Raw genomic sequence first — 19,689 nt, 5'->3', positions numbered from 1 at the left:
AAGTTATTTTCTCCTCCCTCCCAACTCAACTCATCTGGGATTTTCATTACTTAGCATAAAATATTAATTTCATTTGAAATATTTAGTATAATAAATTGGCTCATTATTTAGTATAATATTTTCACTCTAAGCACATAAAAGATACTAACTGGTTTATGATGTTAAGATGGGAAAATCTGATCCTCCAGTAACAGATAAATGGTATCTGCATATGAGTAAACCAGAATTTAAGAATGAAACATAGTTTACCCATTGTACCTTACCTTATAGTGCACAAAATTAGGAATTAATTACTAAAACATCTCACAGCAGCAAGTGATGTCTGTAAAATGCTGCATAATGTATTAGTTTTGGATTAGAAATCCATGCCTTATAGTTTTTATACATAAAAATACAAATGTAATCATTATCTGCTGAAGCAACAACTGACATCTGTAGATGGCAAATATCTAGAAAAGCAGCACATATTTCTAAATAAAAGAAAATGCTAGATAAATCATGAAGCATAGAAAAATATAAAAATGGTGTAGAGAACATAAAAACAAATCATACTAATTCTTTTAAAAATTTTTCTACAAAACACAGGATTCAGTGGAAGAAAACCAGTGTTATGGAAAAGTTATTTTCTTCTGGAAAGTACAAAGAAAACTGAAGCACACATTCACAACCCAAACTTGAACAAAAATGATTGCTTAAAACTTTCTCCATTTTGGTTAAGTTATACTGATGAATACTCACCATTCATGTGTTCCTTAATTTGTAATTAATTTTTTTGTTTATATTTAAAAATAATTTCTTAACTAAAGTATTTTATTGTAATTTATTTTGAATATATATTAATGCAGATGGAGCTATTCTCCTGAAGCTGATGCACACAATATTGTGTGCTTTCAATTGAATTATTCTTTTTTTTATTATTTTTTATTTTTTTGTGGTGTCCTATTAATTGTGTTAACAATGGCTATGAAACTTAGCCAAGAATTTTACAAATAAAGATATTTAAATTAAACATAAGTGATTCTGGTAATAATATTTTATGATGAAATCACTAAAGTTGCACATTTTCAGAATGAATGGCTTTTTTGAATAGATTATGCTGTCTTCAATAAACTGCTTTCAGTTGCATATAAATCTGCCTGTTTTCTATCTCAAGCAGGTATTAACAGCATATACCATGAAGCCACATGGTCATAAACTGCTTGCAGGTGTAGATTATGCTGTGAATGTCACACAGGACAATTATTCTTCTGTTTTATTTCAAATGTTATTTTATCACTCAATCATCAAAGTTATGGAACTATTTTAAAACACTGATTTCCTCATGAAAAAAAAAAGTCCTGTCTATCCCCAATATCAGTGTCTACATTCTTTCTGTTTAGTTATTGGCTGATTGTTTTGAAATAACATTGGTAATGTTTAGATAATTATTAACTTCTAAATTATTTTTTAAAAATTTTTATCTATCATTATTATTATTTATTCCCTCCCTCAAGTTTCCTCCTATTTCAGACCAAATAATATAACTATTTTCAAATTTAGTCATATATACAATAGCTGTGAAAAAAGAGTGGATTTAGCAGTTATATATTTATATTATGCTATTCATTTGATAGCAAAATTCATTTTGCTATCAAATGAATAGCAAAATGAATTTAAGAGCTTTTTTTTTTATGATAAATGATTTTAAAATAATGTAATTCTTTAATATTTTTAACTAGGAAATTAAAACTTTCAAAATACAGCTCTGTTAGAGCATCATGCATTACTTGGTGCTAGTCTTTGCACAACATCAGTATTTTTATTTGAAAACATTTATTTTATATGGGAGAAGTTCAACACACACACACACACACACACACACACACACACACACACACACACACACACACACACACACACACACACACACACACACACACACAATTAATATCAAAATATCAAAGGTTTGAGAGTTATAAAAAATTGAAGTATCTAATTATCAAAGGTTTCTTCATTACAGAAGCACTATGTGATGCATCCTGTATAACAAAATGAGATTTAGTTATCTTGACAGTTAGCTGATGTTGAACAGTGGGATGGAATTGTACTTTAAATCATTAGAAATAATTTATTGTGATAAAAAATTTAAAACTGAAACATTTCATTTTACTTACGAAAATTAACAATTCTTTTCAGCAATTATAATTAAATCAAATACTCTAAAAATATATAAAATCACAAATACTGATTTGATAAATGGTAAGTAAACTTTCCTTGTAGATATATGAATCTGGTTTCTTTTCTAAACAGAATAACTTGTATTAAAAAAGTCTACCACCATTAATGCAGAGTGCACCTTTTTTTTCCCTCTCCCACTCAAACAGAAAGAGATGGATGGATGGGTTTTTTCTGAGCATCAATATCATACATATGCCAGGTGATATTTTGGCACTTAAGAGAATAATATACACATCTGAGCAGGTTAAACCTGTTTGAAATGAACATGCATGGGGCAATAAATAATATGATATAAATGAAATTAAACCCCCAAGTATATATATATATATATATATATATATTTTTTTTTTTTTTTTTTTTAAGTCTCTGACTATGAGTACAAATACATGAACAAATATCAGAATTACAGAGCAACAGGAATGTCAAAAACTTATATATCATGAAAGTTATGATAGGATACATACAGGACCTGTATATTAAATGAAGTAAAAAATGCTGCATTAAAATATAAAAGGGAACATTAGAAAAATACACAGACTTTTATTAATTCCTGAACAATGAACATGAATTACTAAATATTTTCATGGTGTAGTAGGAACTTAGATATAAAACCGAGTCATAATGATAACCATTCTAGATATAAATATTCTGAACTTTTTTATTCTGAAAATAGATTATATTTATATACCACATTGTCTTTGGACACTACTCATATAAAATACATGAAAACTGTTAAAAAAAAAACCATCTGGATCAGGTTTTTATTCCAATAACAAGGACTTACCTTGGCTGTGTTGGGCTAATCACAATGAACAATGACAAACTGACCCATACAGTTTGTTTGCTGTGGTGAGTCCATAAAGTTAATGTTTTATATTTTGGCAACTTTTACAGTGTTGATGAGTTAAGCATTACATGTGTAACACATTGTTATGAAAAAAGGAGTTAAGAAAATATCTGATCCACTGAAAATAGACACACTGCTGTAGACTGTATACAAAGTTTTGAATAGATTTTTGAGAGCCAAGAACATTTTATCTGATTTGAACATGCATGTGACAAAAAAAACATTGCAACTGGTGTAGAGATATAGTAAGTTTACTAACACCATCCCAAAAACAAGTAGCAAACTGTGGTATGCAGCAGAGTTGCATTCTCTCCCTGTGTGTGTGTGTCTGTGTGTGTGTGTGTGTGTGTGTGTGTGTGTGTGTGTGTGTGTGTGTGTGAGAAGGTGCTGTACATCATGAGTATGTTTCAAGTAGGCAAACAAAGAATTTTGAGATGAGCTTCCACAAAGCTGTTTGAAGGAAACCATTAATAAAGATATCTGTAGAATGGATGCTGCATCACAACAATGCTTGCTCCCCCTCAACTGATCCACACATTTTCAGTCAAACATGGAATTCCAAAATTATGGAATCCCTGTACTAACCAAATTTGGCAATATGAATTTTCTTTGCGTCTTCTATACTAAAAAAAAAAAAAAAATCATAACAGTCTACTGGATATGTGGAGTCCATTAAAGGACATGTGACAGAGCAATTTTTGGCCATTCTGACAGGTGTACTGCAAACAGAAAATGTGAAAAGAATGATTGGCAGTAATTTTAGAAAGGATTTATCTTGGAAGACACTAGACCCTAAATCCTTTCAGAGCCATATGCCTTCTAAGTTGCTTCAGTCCAAATGCCTTTAGAACTGTCCCATTTAAAAATTATAAAGTTAAAAAAATTTATAATGAGCATTTCCATTTTAAACAGCATCTTGCTTTGTATGTCAAAAAATGTATCATAACTAATCAGCAGGATGAAAGATGTTTCTCCATGTCATATGAAAAGGTGTACAAAGAAGAAAAAACATAAAACATGTTATTATATTTAAAAATTTACATAAGTCAAATTTTTAACAAAAGGGAAAAGCATACTGAAAATATTGCATTTGATAATGACTAACAAGTCTAAATCTACTTACAGCTTAAAATAAATTAAGGTTTAGTATTAAAATGAAACTGCTGTATTATTTCTATCTTTAGGAGAAATTAGATTTTTTACATAATATTCAATTCTCTGGAATATTTATTCGAAGAATTTATAAGATTTAATTTTTTTGAGGCAAAGGAATTAACAGTTCCTCAGCTATTCTAAAGGCTGATTTTTGAATAAATTGCTGAATGTAGTAATAGTCTTGTTTTATAATAAAATTACATTTATTCAGGAATGCCTGCAAAATTACTCACTTCCTGATTTCTTTATATACATACCAGAATTTACAACATAAACCAACTAAATACAAAGAACTTGCTGAAAAGTGGTCAATTCCTGAAAGTACGTTTTAGGTAGCTGTGGGTATTAGGAGTCTATCTCACTTTTTGAAATGATATCATATTCACTGATGTCAATATCACTTTCATATGAAGACTGTCTGCTATGAGTTGAATGCCTATTGTCATTATTTGCTTGGAGTAGTGACTCACTACTAGATTCATGTAGAGGAACTGATACTGTAGACAAGTATTCTTTTGGTTTATGTTGAGAAGATGAATCAATTTCAGTACGGCATTCACCATAAGAGGTTGGACTAGAATCAGGATTCATTTCAGCATGCTGCATGATATAAGGAGAAATAGTTAATGGTGTAATGTCTTTGAAATATGCAGTATCAAAATGCATACCTTTTCCTTCTTCAGATTCCTCCAATAACACTTTGTTAGTTGATAGTTCTGAAAAATATATTGAAATTAACTCATTCATAATAGTAATATATAACAAAGCTAATCATATATTTAAAAAAAGGCTGATAATTTACTTCCAATAAGAGCAAACCATTTTCTTTATATATAAAAAAAAAGTGCTTTCTTTCTGAGGAGCTGTAATCTTATCTAAGGCAAATCCCATAACATTATATCAACCAAGTTTCTTTTCCAAATACTGGGTTTGTTTGATCTTCAGTGTAACACTGCTGTTTGGAATTACAGGAGAAGCAAAAGCTAAGAAAACAGTATGTTGCATCTGTGAATTACAAGTCTTCTGCCAGCTGGTTTGGCTCTTTTATGGGAGGAAAAATCCCTGCCAACTGCATGAGATCAGTTAACTCATCTTTAGATGAAAAGTTCTTGACAGGAGTTTAACCCAGGGACCCTTCCAAACAAATGGTATCTTCATTACAAACTGAGCTATAGAGACTAATAAATGAACCTTATGTATGTTTACCATGTAATAATTTTAAATATGCACTTTTCCTATATATATATATATATGTTATCAGAGTACATCATTTTCTGACAAACGTACTTTTCTAGCTGACCAGAAAAATACAATATTCCACTGAATATGATTTGATTTCTCACAAATAGTTGAATTAATGTAGTTAACAAAATTAGCAGACAAGTATTTAGACTTAGATGCTGGTTTAAACTCATTATTAGGTTAAGTGAAATGAATACAGTGTAGAGAAACAAACAGAAGTTTAATAGATCCTATATTTCATCTCAGTCATATCATACAGACATCATCAGGGATATAACAAAGCTAATTTTATCAATCAATCTTAAAATCTCTCCTCTTTAGCTAATTTCTGTATGGAACATTTTGAGAAACATGCCCTTGATGTAACCATCCTCAAGCTAAGATATATTGATGATGCATGCTCTAACTGGCTACATGGTTCAGACACATTAGACTCCTTCCTCCTCCACCGCAACAGCAAGCACTCCAGAATCCAGTTCAATTCAGAAAAAGAAAATAATAATAACCAGCCTTTTCTGGATAATCTAATCACGCATCTTCCCAAACTTCTTTTTTATCCATCTTATAGAATCCCTTTAGTAACTTATAAGTTTTTATCATATCCCCTCTCTCTTCTGCCTGTCAGCTAAACTGACAGGCAGAAGAGAGAGGCTAAACTCTGCAACCCACACATTTTCAATCAATACATTCCACAGACCTGTCATGAGCTTTGTCACTCATCTCTGAATCCTCCCCCACCACTTCCTGGTCACCTAGAAATGCAGGGTGACCAAACCTCCCTATCTTTACTTGTCACTGTGTTCTTCAACATCTAAGTAATCCTGTGAACTATTTTGCCAACTCTTGCAATATATTCTCTGAATTTCAAATCTCTATCCACTATCACTCCCAGATCCTTAGCCTCATCAATTTTCCTGTAATCTAGTACCATCAATATGTTGTTGTTGTTGTGTGGGATTCTCCCAATTTTCCTTCACCCATCCCTTAGGACTGGTTGAGTCCTCCAATGAGGGATTTTAAGTATATATTTTTAGACTGTAAATCCATGTGTGTTCAGGGGCCAGTTTGCCTGTTCCAAGGGATGAACATATGAGACCAGCTAACTCACCTTTAGTTGAAAGAGACCAGATAAAGGTTCCTCACGTCATGGACAGGAATCAAACCCAGGTCTTTCTGACCAAAGGGCTTTCTCTACACTGACTGAAGTACGGAGGCTCTCATCAACATGATACAAAGTATGCAATCTTTTCATCCGAAAGATGAAAACATGAGACAAAAAATGTTGCATTTTACAACATTAAATTGACTAATGGTCTTTTTCCTTACTGCCAATTTATTTAAATCATTCTGCAAGATGTTTATATCACCTTTATCAACTATTGCCCTCCCTAGTTTTGCATCATCAGCAAACTAAATATTTCCTCTCAAATCTTCTGCTATATCATTAATGTACAAATTAAAGAGTAGTGGTTTTAGTACAGAGCACTGGGGTACTTCACTAGTCACCTCATTTGCCTTGATTCCATGCCACCATACACCATCCTCTGATGTCTGTCTATTAGCCCCCCCCCCCTCCCATTCATACCACCAACCTCATATCCATTCCCATTTGCTCCAACTTATGTAATACTTTTCCATGCAGTCTTCTGTTGTTTAAGAGATACTTGTGCCATGAGAGATTTCTTTTAATTATCATTTATTTTAATCATCATAATATCTATTTCAAAGCAAGCCTATCACCCGTCCGCAATCAACTTTGAGCCGCTAAACATGAACTAGCTATTAATATAGGTCTTATTTCTGATCTCTGGAATTATAATACCTCAACTGTAGACCCTCAACTTTACAATGTATTTCTCACTGTGGCCAAGTGCTCTGTGTCATTCATTTAATAAACACAACCAAGATTTAGATTGTAAATTGAATTTTCTTGTCACTGAGCAAAGTAAACCTCATACTGTTCCAGAAAATTGGATAATAAACATCTGAGCTAACCTTTAACTGAAAGTGAAATTATTATTCTTTCAAAAGGACATGATTTCTCCATAGTTCTTAAAAGGATGCCTTGCTTAGATTTCCTTTTCAACACTGAATGGAACTTATTCACTATCTAGTGAGGATGCTAATATACTTTGGAAATTTCATCTGTCCGACTGAAATCACAGCTTCCACTTACAAGCATCTCTTTAACTGAAATGAAAGTGTTCCAATCCTTAACATGTAACAGGCATCTCATTATTATTAAGTCTGACAAGGGGGAAGCTATATTTGTTATGGATTCTGCCAATTATAAAAGAAAAATCGCTCTTTTATTACAGGATCAATCAATGAACCAAGAATGGAATTACAATTCCATTAACAGACAACTCAGAAAACTGAACTCATTACTAGATGGAGTTGTAAGCCTCGATGGAGACACTAGAAAAACTTAAAACTTATTTTACTAGAATCCTTAGGTTCTCTGGTTTACCTAAGTTACATAAGAAAGACATTCCTCTTCATTCAAATATAGACTGCATAGATTCATCAACTTATCAAATAGTCAAATTTTAAGCACATCTATTGAAAGCTTAGATTGGCGACTCCCACTTGTTCATAAAAAATTCTTCCGATTTTCTAAATAAAGTGAAAAATGTTTTCCTACAGTCCAGTGATATAATGGTTAACTTTGATATGGAATCTCTATTCACAAATGTTCCTCTTGAGGATAAATATTCCTCTATCTACTGTCAGAAGCATTTCGACAAGATATAATTAAATTATTCAATTTTGTTATGCATTCCCAATATTTTATTTGTCAAAATAAGTTTTACAGCCAAGTTGACAGAACTGCAATGGGAAGTCCACTTTCCCCAACACTTGCTAACTTTTATTTACATTTAGAAGACATCCTTTTCTTCTCCATACACCCCAGCCCTCATTTTGGGTTCGTTATATAGATGAAGAGCATTCGTAGCTCAGTCGATATAGAAGCCCTTTGGTCAGAAAGACCTGGGCTCGATTCCCGTCAGTGACGTGAGGAACCTTTATGTGGTCTCTTTTGATGAAAGGTGAGTTTGCTGTTCTCATACGGAGGTAGGGGTTTGTTTTACCTGGAAACGAAACTTGAGTTTTTCATTCCCCAGAACAGGCAAACTGGCCCTGTGAACACATGCATCTACAGACACTGGACACACCAGAAGGCATAGGGCTAACCACCTTATCCTCGAGTAACGGTTGTGGTTGGGAAGTCTAAGAATTACCTCAACACTGTAAAAGGTAGAAGAGGAGGATTAAGTAAGTATATGGATGACATTTTTTCTATCTGGCCCCATAATGAAGAAACATTCCCTACTTTCTTAACTAATATAAACAACCTACATCCATAAATTAAATTTACAATGGAAATGGAATCAGACAACAAATCATCCTTTTTAGATATTCTATTTCCCCACTTAAGATCAGGTAAATTAATTACTTCCATTTGTCAAAAGCCTACTTTCACAGGACACTACATTCAACAGCAATTGGCTCACCGTCCATCACAGAAGACTGGAATTATAAAAACTTTATTGTAACATGCTTATACTATTGTTCTACACCTGAACTCTTAAACATCAAATGATACATGAAACTATGGCTTCTCAGAATCCTATGGTCTGAAACATGTTTAGTTCATATGTGTCACTATAAATTTGCCCATTTGTTTAAGAAAGTGCTGAGGCCTTACTTTACTGTCCAAACTTAATGATGGAACAATTGCCTCTCTATCTAAGATATGGGATAGTCTTATTCTAATTACACACCAATATATAATTTTAATAGCTAATGAATAACCTCCTTCCTAATGAAAAACAAATTACCTTCTTCCTTGCCAAGAACATTGCATCTCGTGCCTCCTGTTATCTTCTGGCAAAGATATCAGAAGAATCTTGAATAACTTGGATACCAACAAAGGCAGCCGGTCCCACCCATTGTGCTCAAGAGACGTGCTCCTGAACTAACACTAGTTTTTTTTTTTATTATTATTATTGTTCCGGGCAACTCCAAGGAGTCGACAGACTCATCGAGGGGGGCCCTAACATCATGTCAAGAACAACTATTCGACATTCACACAGTATCTATCATACCTTGCCTTGAACTCATTCACGGTCGTAGCACCCACAACAGACTCTGGAAGCTTATTCCACTCATTCACTACTCTCCAAGTAAAAAACCTAGCTCTAACACCCTTGTCAACCACGCTCTTGCCCAGCTTCCATTCATGGCCCCTAGTCCTCCCACCACCAGTCATATTTTCAAAAATATCTTCTGGATCAATCTTATAGAAACCCTTCAGTAATTTGAATGTCTCAATCATATCACCCCTCCTTTGCCTATCGACCAATTTCTGCAACCCACAAATCTTCAACCTATTCTCATAAGGTTCATTCCACAGACCTGCTATCATCTTGGTCACTCATCTCTGGATCCTCTCCACTTCCTTCCCATCACGAAGAAACCCTGGTGCCCATAACTGGGCACAGTAGTCCAGATGGGGTTTTATCAAGGCTCGATAGAGAGGAACAACAACTTGTTTGTCTCTGCATGTTAAAGTATTTTTCAGAAGCCAAGTGATTTGGTGAGCTGTTTTAGTCACTTTTGCAATGTGCCCTCTAAACTTCAATTCCCTATCCACCAACACTCCCAAATCCCTGGCCTCATCAATCTCCTGGAGTACGGTTCCACCAATGCGATATACTGCTGCTATTACTTTTCACCCCAAAGTGCATAACCTTACACTTTGGCACATTAAATTGACATCCATTTTTCCTAGCCCAGTCCTCCAAACTATCCAAATCATCCTGTAAAATTTTGACATCCTGTGCACTCATAATTGCTCTACCCAACTTTGCATCATCAGCAAACAAGTGAACACTTCCTCTCAAATCCTTTCCTATATCATTGATGAACAAATTGAAAAGCAGTGGTCCAAGAACAGAGTCCTGTGGCACTCCACTAGTCACAAGCCGTCTTTTAGACTCCACTCCTGAATAAACCACTCTCTGGTATCTCTCCTTCAACCACCCTCCTATCCATCTCACCAACCATATATCTATCCCCATCTGCTCCAGTTTACTGATTAGGGTTCTATGTGGTATCCTATCAAAAGCCTTGGCAAGGTCCAGTAGTATTACTGTAAACCCATTACCCCTATCCAGTTCAGCCGTCACTGTGTTATAAAATGTGAGCAAGTTACTGAGGCATGATCTACCCTTCACAAAACCATGTTGTCCCCCATACAATATCCCATTTTCATCTATCCAATCCTGTATTCTTTTCTTGACTAATTTCTCTAAGACCTTGACAATGATTCCTGATATGCTAATCGGTCGGTAATTTACAACAGCAGTCTTGGAACCACCTTTATGCAGTGGAACTATTTTCCCCTCTTTCCACCCCCTCGGGACTAACCCAGACCTGAGACTCAAATTAAACAAAATGGTCAAGGGTACTGACAATTCTTTAGCTGCTTCTCGTACAACACGAGCTGGTATACCATCCAATCCCACAGATGTATAGACATTGAGGTTATGCAATAGAATACTCACCTCCACTTCATTCACCACAATTCCTGTATAATCTACTGGTACATTCGTTTCTGCAATGTCACCACCTGGATGACGTATTCTTGAAAAGTGCTCACTCAGTAACTCAACTATATCAACTGATTCAGTTACCTCACTACCATCAGCATTCTTTAAAATCATTCTGCCATGTACATTTTTCCTTTTACTTGCTACATATCTAAAAAACTGTTTAGGATTCTCTTTAGCCTGCATGGCCAATGTTCTTTCGTAATCGTTTTTTGCTTTTCTTACCACACTCGTTACCCTTCTGGCCTGTGCTTTATACCGTTCATGTGCCTGCCGGTCACCTTTCTCCTTAAATTCCCTCCATAGTTGTTTCTTTTTTTGCAGCTCAAGCTTAATGGTGTTATTCATCCATTTAACCCCTAGTTGATTTATTATTCGGACTCTAGGCAGACAGTCAGCCATTGCTTCATGCAAATACTTCTTAACTACCTCCCATGCACTATCGCTCTCTATCATCTATTCACTAAACTGTACTTAGCTGGCATTCATCTTAAGCACATGGAAGAAAGCTTATATACAAGCAGTTCCCATAAAAGGAGATAGATGTTTACCATCAAGCTATTGACTTATTGCACTCACAATCAGTTTTGTCTAAAGTAATGGAGAAGATTGTGAACAGTCAACTTATTCAGATCTTGAGAACTGCTATCTATCTAATTAGCCACTAGTATGGATTTCGTCACTCTAGAGCCACAGGAGTTCTCCTAGCTTATGTCATGAACCTTTGGACCAATTCCATGGAAAGCCTTGGAAAAACCTGTGCCAATTCTCATGGCATCTCCAAGGCTTTTCATTGGATCTGGACTCTAGGGCTTTTCAACAAGTTATCATCATTTGGAACAGCCTTCTTCTTTGTGTAATTGGATGCCAAATTTCTCTCAGATTGATCCCCATTTACTTTTGATAATGTTCAGTTCAACAGTCAAGACCAAATCTCTTTTCTAGGACTAACTTTTACTCAAAACCTTTCCTGGCACAATCATATTAGTTAACTTTGATAGCATCATCAGCTTCCAAAAAAACTTGGCATCCTTTTCTGCTCAAGATGATACTTCTCTGCTGAACAGTTACTCTGTATAACAGCTGATGAGAGCACACTTCACTCATCCTACTTAAATGACAGCCTTGGTTCTCAAACATCTCAAGCTTCAAGATCATCTATAATAAAGTACCCTGAACACTTATCTCCATAAGTATCCTTGATTGGAGTGAAAGCAATATAGTCAACTTCAATGCTTCCAAAGTGCAGTTTTGCTTGCTTGCCAGAAAAAAAAGACATCAAATCTTCTCCACTTAATAATGCTTTTAATAATGCTAAGCTCAACAGTCAAGACCAAATCTTTCTTCTTGGACTGATTCTTACTCCAAACCTTTCCTGGCACAATCATATTGCTTCTATAGCATCAAAACTTCCAAAAAACTTGGCATCCTTTTCTGGTCAAGATGGTATTTCTCTGCAAACAGTTACTTACTCAGTATAAATCCCAAATCCAACCAACACTGGAATACTGCTCTCATGTATGGAGTGATGCCCTAAAAATTCTTGATGCTGTTAAGAAAAGGGCAGTCCAATTGATAAATGACACTTTTCTTAGAGACTCTCTTCAGCCACTTTCCCACAAAAGATCCGTTTCTGCATTCTGTCTCTTCTATATATATTTCCATAGTCATTGTTCAGAACTAGCATCGAGAACTAAGATCTTCAGGGAGTCAAGGACTCATCAAAGGAGGCTATAAATTCATGCACTCACTATCCCTAAAATGCAAACAATTCCACTCGCTCACTGCTCTGTGAGAGAAAAACCTAGTGTGAAGAAACTTAACTTCCATGGATGCTACCATGTTCTCTCCCTACCTTCCATATAATGAAAAATTTAATCAGATGATATTCTATAAAACCCTTTCAAAAGTGTATAGACCTCAAAAATATCACCCTTCTTTCTCCTGTTACCAGAGTCTGCAATCCATATACTTGCAATCTGCCCTCATAATCTAAATCCCATAATCCAGATATAATCTTTGTAACTCTTCTTTGCATCCTTTTTTACAGCTTCTTTATCCTTTTGGAACCGAGGAGACCAAATCTGTGCACGATAATCCAAGTGTGGTCTTATCAAGGCCTTATAAAGAGGCAAAATGACTTTCTTATCCATACATGTCAAGGTACGCTTCAACATCGCAATTATCCTCTGCGTTGTATTTGCAACTTTTGCTATGTGACCTCATCATCATCATCAAATTCCTGATATATACCCTCAAGGGGTGTACAGGATATGATAGTACTACATGAAAAATTTACATCATTGCTAACTTCCTATCTATAATTTTCCTCCAAATCTTCTTCTTCTTCTACAGCTTCTCCCACTTAAGTGGGGTCACTGTTTGTTATGAGTCTCCTCCACACCTTCCTGTCTTGGGCTGTCACCACTTCCAAGTTCTTCATCTTCAAGTCCTCTTCTACCAGCTCCCTCCATCTCTTCTTTGGCCGCCCACGCTTCCGCCTTCCTTGCACATCCATCTGTATGACCCTTCTTCCCACATATTCATCCTCCCTCCTCATCACATGACCAAACCATCTTAACCTTGCCTCCTGTATTTTCGCTCCTAAGTTCGTAACTTTCACTGTTCCCCTGACATAGTCATTTCTCAGATGATCCTTTCTGGTCACACCGCACATCCACCTAAGCATTCTCATCTCTGCTACTTCCATCCTGCTGATGTTATTTTTCCTCAGGGCCACAGTTTCTATAGCATATGTCATAGCTGGCCTCAGTACTGTCCAATAAATTTTGCCTTTCAGATTGATAGGCACCCTCTTATCGCATAACACTCCAGCCATCTCCCTCCAGTTCCTCCAACCCGCTTGTATCCTGCATCCCACTTCCTTCTCAGCTCCTCCATCTTCTTCCACTGTTGAACCTAAGTATCTAAAGTCTCTCACCTTCCTGATGACATTTCCTTCCAGCTCCAGATCTGTCTCCTGGCCACCGCCCACTGCGCAACACATATATTCTGTCTTACTTCTGCTCAGTCTCATACCTCTCTCTTCCAGTACTTTTCTCCATCTTTCCAGTTTAGTTTCCGCTTCTTCTCTTGAATCTACACACAGCAAGATGTCATCTGCATACAACATTGTCCAAGGTGCATCTTCTCTCACCTCCTCTGTTACCACCTCCATCACAATATTAAACAGAAACGGACTTAATGCTGACCCTTGATGCAAGCCAACTGTCACTTGAAAACTTTCTGTCTGTCCCAAACAGGTCCGAACACTTGTCTTCACATTTCTGTACATTTCCCGCACCAACCTGACATATTTCTCCGGCACCTTCTTCTCCCTCAGACACCTCCAGACTTCTTGCCTTGGCACTCTATCGTATGCTTTCTCCAGATCAATAAATACCAGATGTAGCTCCCTTTGTTTCTCTCGATATTTTTCCATCATCTGACGTAACCCAAATTGTTCCTTTGCAATCTCCACCTCTTCCCTCAATCTACCATCAAGAATCCTTTCTAGGATCTTCATTGTGTGGGACATCAACTTTATTTCTCTGTAATTTTTACAGTCTTGTGCATCCCCTTTACCCTTGTAGATGGGAACAAGAGTACTCTCCCTCCATTCCTCGGGTATATTTTCCTGTTGGCAAACTTTCATGAACAGGTCCCACAGCAGGTCAATTCCCTCTTCCCCCAGTGCCTTCCATGCCCCCACTGGAATTCTGTTGGGGCCCACCGCTTTTCCATTCCTCATCCTCTTCATGGCCTCCGTCACTTCCATTCTACTGATGTTCTGCACCATCCCCTCAGAAGGCTGCCCATCTCCTCTGTGAGTCCTTGCATTTTCCTCATTCAAAATCCCTCAAAGTATATTTTCCATCTGTTTCTTATGTCCACATCCCTCCATAATACTCTTCCTTCAGCATCTTTGATCTGCCTCACATGTAAGATGTCCTTAGCTGCTTTATTTCTACATTTCGCTAGTTGGTAAATTTTTCTCTGTCCTTCCTTTGTTTCTAATTGATCATACAGATCTTGATATGCCATGGCCTTCGCCTGTGCCACAACTCTCTTGGCTTCTTGCTTTCTCTCTTTGTACACCTCTCTGTCCTCTTCCACTCTTGACTCATCCCACGTCTGCTTTGCCTTCCTCTTAGCTGTCACTGCCACTTGTACATCATCATTCCACCACCACCAACCCTCCTTCTGCTCTCTAATCTTTCCAGATGTCTCACCAAGCACCTCGATTGCACAGCTAAGGATTACTTTTGAATTATGTTTCCACCAATCTTGTACACTTTCCAGTCCATCCGAAATCCTCTCTAAACTCTCTCCCTAAAACGATTCCTCACACTCTCCTCTTTTAAGCGAAACCAGTTAATTGTCTTCATCCCATGGCAACCAGAAGTTCTTATCTTCGATCTTATTTTAAAGTCTGCGCACAGCAGTCGGTGTTGTTGTGCTACTTGATCTGTTGGAATTACTTTACAATTGGTCACAACCATAAGATGTTTTCTTCTAGTCAAAATGTAGTCAATTTGTGAGCTGTTGTTACCACTTCTAAATGTTATCAAATGTTCTTCCCTCTTGAAGAAAAACGAGTTCACAATTGCCAGATCAAACGCTACTGCAAAGTCCACAACCCTATCTCCTTCCTGGTTCATCATTCCCACTCCGTGGCCACCATGCACCCTTTCACAGTCTCTATTCTGTCTTCCTATGTGCCCGTTCAAGTCTCCTCCGACAATCACCATCTCATTTTCTTCCAATTCCCTCATTTCTTCATCTAACACGTTCCGGAACTCATCTTTTTCCTCTGCTGTACAACCAACTTGCGGGGCATATACACATAATACGACCACCCGCTTTTCTCCAAGACCCAATTTCATTCGCATGATCCTGTCGTTCCTTCTACCCAGGTCCAGTACTTCACCCTTCATTCTGCCACACACCACAATTCCTACACCATTTCTTCCCTCGTTATTCGCTCCAGAGTAGAACAATTTATATCCATCTCCCAGTTCCTTTGCCTTTCCCCCTTTCCACCTTGTCTCCTGCACACATAAAATGTCCAACTTCCTCTTCCTCATCATGTCTGCCACCTCTCTTCCCCTTCCAGTCATGCTTCCAACATTCAGCGTTCCCACTCGCAACATCCTCTCTACCTGCTGGGCTCACTTCATTAACCACACCCGCCCTTGATGTGGTAGCCCTCGTCCACTTCTCACAGCTGTAGGGCGATGTGGCTGCGCGTCGCTTAAGGGGTACGCCCTAGCCCTTATATCATTTTCTCTTCGACTCATAATCATAGTTTGAGTTGGCACTGAAGTTTTCCGACTGGATGCCCTTCCTGACATCAACCCTCGCATTTATCCGGGCTTGGGACCGCCACCTACTGAGGCTAGCTTGCCTCCTTCGGTGGCTGCATACGACGAAATGACTTAGCAAGATAGGAAAGACTCACCCCTAGCCCTCGAATACTCTAATAGCATCGGCGGAAGGAGCAAGGAGAGGAGAAAGAAGCAAAGAAAGAAGAGGAGGGACCAGTCTACAGAATAATATAACAGATATATATTACATGAAGTAAGGCATGGTCCAGCATCAGGTTTTCCTCCAAATCAGTATGTTAAATGTCAAGACTCCAATATTATCAGATCTTATATTTCTGTCTTCTAAGGCACTTTTTACTGTATCAATCCACCTATACCTTCTCTGGGTCTTTTTCCTTCCAACCTGGCAGAGAACACTTCTTTTGCTAATCTTTCCTCTCCCATTCCGCTTAAGTGACCATAAAACCTGAGATTAGCTCTGCAAATGCATTCCTGGATCCTGACCATATCAAGTTCTTTCCATATATCCTCATTTTTAATATGATATTGCCATTGATGCCATCAGTTCATGCCCCTAATCTTTCTCAGGACTCTCATATCTGCAGTCTCTAGTCTTTGGTCAAGTGTTTTACTTCTAACCCAGCTCTCAGATCCATAAGTTAAAATTGGTTTAAACACCGTCTTGTCTACAGCTAATTTAGTGTTTTGGCCAATTTCTTTCTTATTCCATATACATTTATTCAGTTGACTTGCTGCTATACCAGCTTTATTGATTCTGTTGTCTATTTCCATATTTAACTTACCATCGTCACTAAAATTCGTGCCTAAGTAGCTGAAATGTTTTACTTGTTCTATACGTTCTCCATTCACAATGCAATTGATATTTTCAATGTTTCTGCCTATTTTCATTGCCTTTGTCTTTTTAATGCTGACCTTCATACCATATCTATTACAACAGTTATTCAATTTACTCAGGGAATCTTGCAGACTTGTAGCGGATTTATTTAGAAGTATAACATCATCTGCATAAAGCAAAGAGCTAAGATTAACATCTCCAATTTTGATATCAGGTTTAATACCACTTTCCTTCATCATGTGATCCATATAGATAATGAATAACAGAAGGGATAATGTACATCCTTGTCCCACACCAGATTTAACATTAAACCACCTTCCTGTACTTTCTTCAATTCTAACTGCTAACTTACAACTCAAATAAAGACTAAGCATTGCTTGATATAATGCCCCACATTACAGTTATAACACCATATAACTGTAACGTTTGGAATAGCTCCACTCTTGGCACCTTGTCATATGCCTTTTCCAGATCTACAAAACTTAAATAGAGATCTTTGTTATATTCCCATGATTTCTCAGCTATCTGTCGTAAAGTAAAAATCTGATCCTGACAGCCTCTATTTGGCCTGAATCCAGCTTGATCTTCACCAAGCTTCTCTTCCACAATCCTTTTCAACCGTTTTTTAAATATACTTGCATATATATTTCTGGTTGAATATCATTTACTCCTGCTGCCTTTCCACATTTCAGGCTTTTGATGGCTTTTTCTACTTCAAGTATGGATATGTATTCCTGATTGCAAGCCTGGTGAGTGTTTTTTACCACTGTGCAGGCATCACTATTTGTTTCATTTAGGAGTTTTTTCAAAGTAATTACTCCATATTTCAAGGATATCTTTTTCTCCTGTTTTCATGTCACCTTTATCATCTCTAATTCCTTTTACAGCACTCTTTCCTCCATTTCTGAGCTGCTTCAACAGCCTCCAGAATATTTTGCCACCTTCTTGATATTTACTTTCTATATTCTTGCCAAAGTCTTCCCATGACTTTTGTTTAGCCAATTTTACACAGTGTTTAGCTTTCTTACATTTCTCTCTGTATTCTCTAAGAGCACAAGCCGATTTATTTGCCAGGAACTTTTGATATGCTTTCTTCTTTTCTTTCACTGCCTCTTTAACTTCCAGTGTCCACCATGGAGTTCTGATTTTTCTATCCATGCACACAACCTCACCACATGCCTCTCTGGCTGAATCAATCAGTGTTATCTTCAAGGCTTGCCACTGAATCAACAAGGTTTGGTTCCTATTCTCAAACTCTTTCATTTTTTTTTCAATAATCTTTGTGTATTTTAGTGTACCGTTCACATCTGAGAGCTGCTCAATTTTTATTCTCTTTAAAACTTTCTTAAATGTTCTTCTTTTCAATATGAAATGCAATTTTATCCTGCTCAAGACTAAATGGTGATCACTTTCAATTTCAAATCCTCTGTACACTCTGGTGTCCTGCCCCAGTGGGAAAACATCACTATCAACAATAACATAGGCAATGAGACTTTTCTTATTCCTTGCCTCGTCTCTCCATGTGAATTTGTGCACATTTTTATGTTGGAACATTGTGTAAGTAATAACCAGTCCATGTCCTGAGCAGAAATACAATAGGTATTTGCCATTATTATTAGCTTTGCTCTTTTCTCCAAATTTTCCCAATATATTTTTGTATGTCTCACAATCATTCTCTACTCTGCTATTTAGTTCCCAAACAAGGACCAACTTTTCCTTTTTCATTGTGTCAGTTGCTTTATCTAAAGCCTCAAAATATTCCTCCACTTCTACCTTAGTAGAACCTTCTGTGGGACCATAGGCACAAATAAGTCTCATTGTCCAGTTTCCCATTCTCATATTTGCCCACATCACTCTACTTGAGACAGCCTGCCATTCAAGAAGATTAGCCACGTATTTAGTGTCGAATACTATGGCTACTCCTTTTCCTTGATTGTCATTGCCTGAATATAACATTTTGTATTAATTGCTCAGAAAGATCTCACCAGTTTTTGTCTTTTTTGTTTCAGTCACTCCTATTATGTCGATCTGGTACTTATCTAATTCCACGGCTAGCTCCATTTGTTTGCCATTCAGGCTTCTTATGTTGATAGTACTGATCTTTAACTCTGGTGATATTGAGTTGGGGTGTGTTTTCAGATTTGTTCCAGTAGCTGCCTTTTCGCTGTTCACCCTGGTTCCCTGGCGAAAACAACAGAGACCTTGTTTAACCGGGCGATGCTCCAGCCAGCATGAAATTCTGTCATGTTGAATCATCATATGAAATTTTGGTTTAAGCCAATAAGAATACAATTTGGTCGGCTAAATCCCAAATTGCGAGCCCATCCTCGTCCGTTCAGTATTCAGGTAATGTGACCGTGGTGCACCATGAGTAGGTGAGGATTAGATGAACTTCAAATTCCTATCCACCAATATGAAAAGATTCTTAGC

At 36.9% G+C, this 19,689-nt stretch overlaps 1 protein-coding gene across 2 annotated transcripts in view; it reads right to left on the bottom strand.

Annotated features, from left to right (window-relative positions):
- Window positions 1-2,737: 2,737 nt before the first annotated feature.
- The window catches only part of LOC150094558 (uncharacterized), a 170,205-nt gene continuing 153,253 nt past the window's right edge, over window positions 2,738-19,689 (bottom strand). For both annotated transcript variants that reach the window (XM_090412329.1, XM_090412327.1), the window contains one exon: window positions 2,738-4,935. In XM_090412329.1, the coding sequence (XP_090268455.1) occupies window positions 4,565-4,935 (371 nt within the window). In that variant the 3' untranslated portion in view covers window positions 2,738-4,564. The remainder of the gene's footprint in view (window positions 4,936-19,689) is intronic.

This window comes from Typopeltis vanoorti, chromosome 22 (assembly GCF_054136105.1).
Source record: "Typopeltis vanoorti isolate ZY-2024b chromosome 22, IOZ_Tvanoo_1.0, whole genome shotgun sequence".
In the NCBI taxonomy this organism is placed as follows: Eukaryota; Metazoa; Arthropoda; class Arachnida; order Uropygi; family Thelyphonidae; genus Typopeltis; species Typopeltis vanoorti.
The sequence above is the reverse complement of the archived record's forward strand: the minus strand, read 5'-3'. Positions and strand labels throughout refer to the sequence as shown.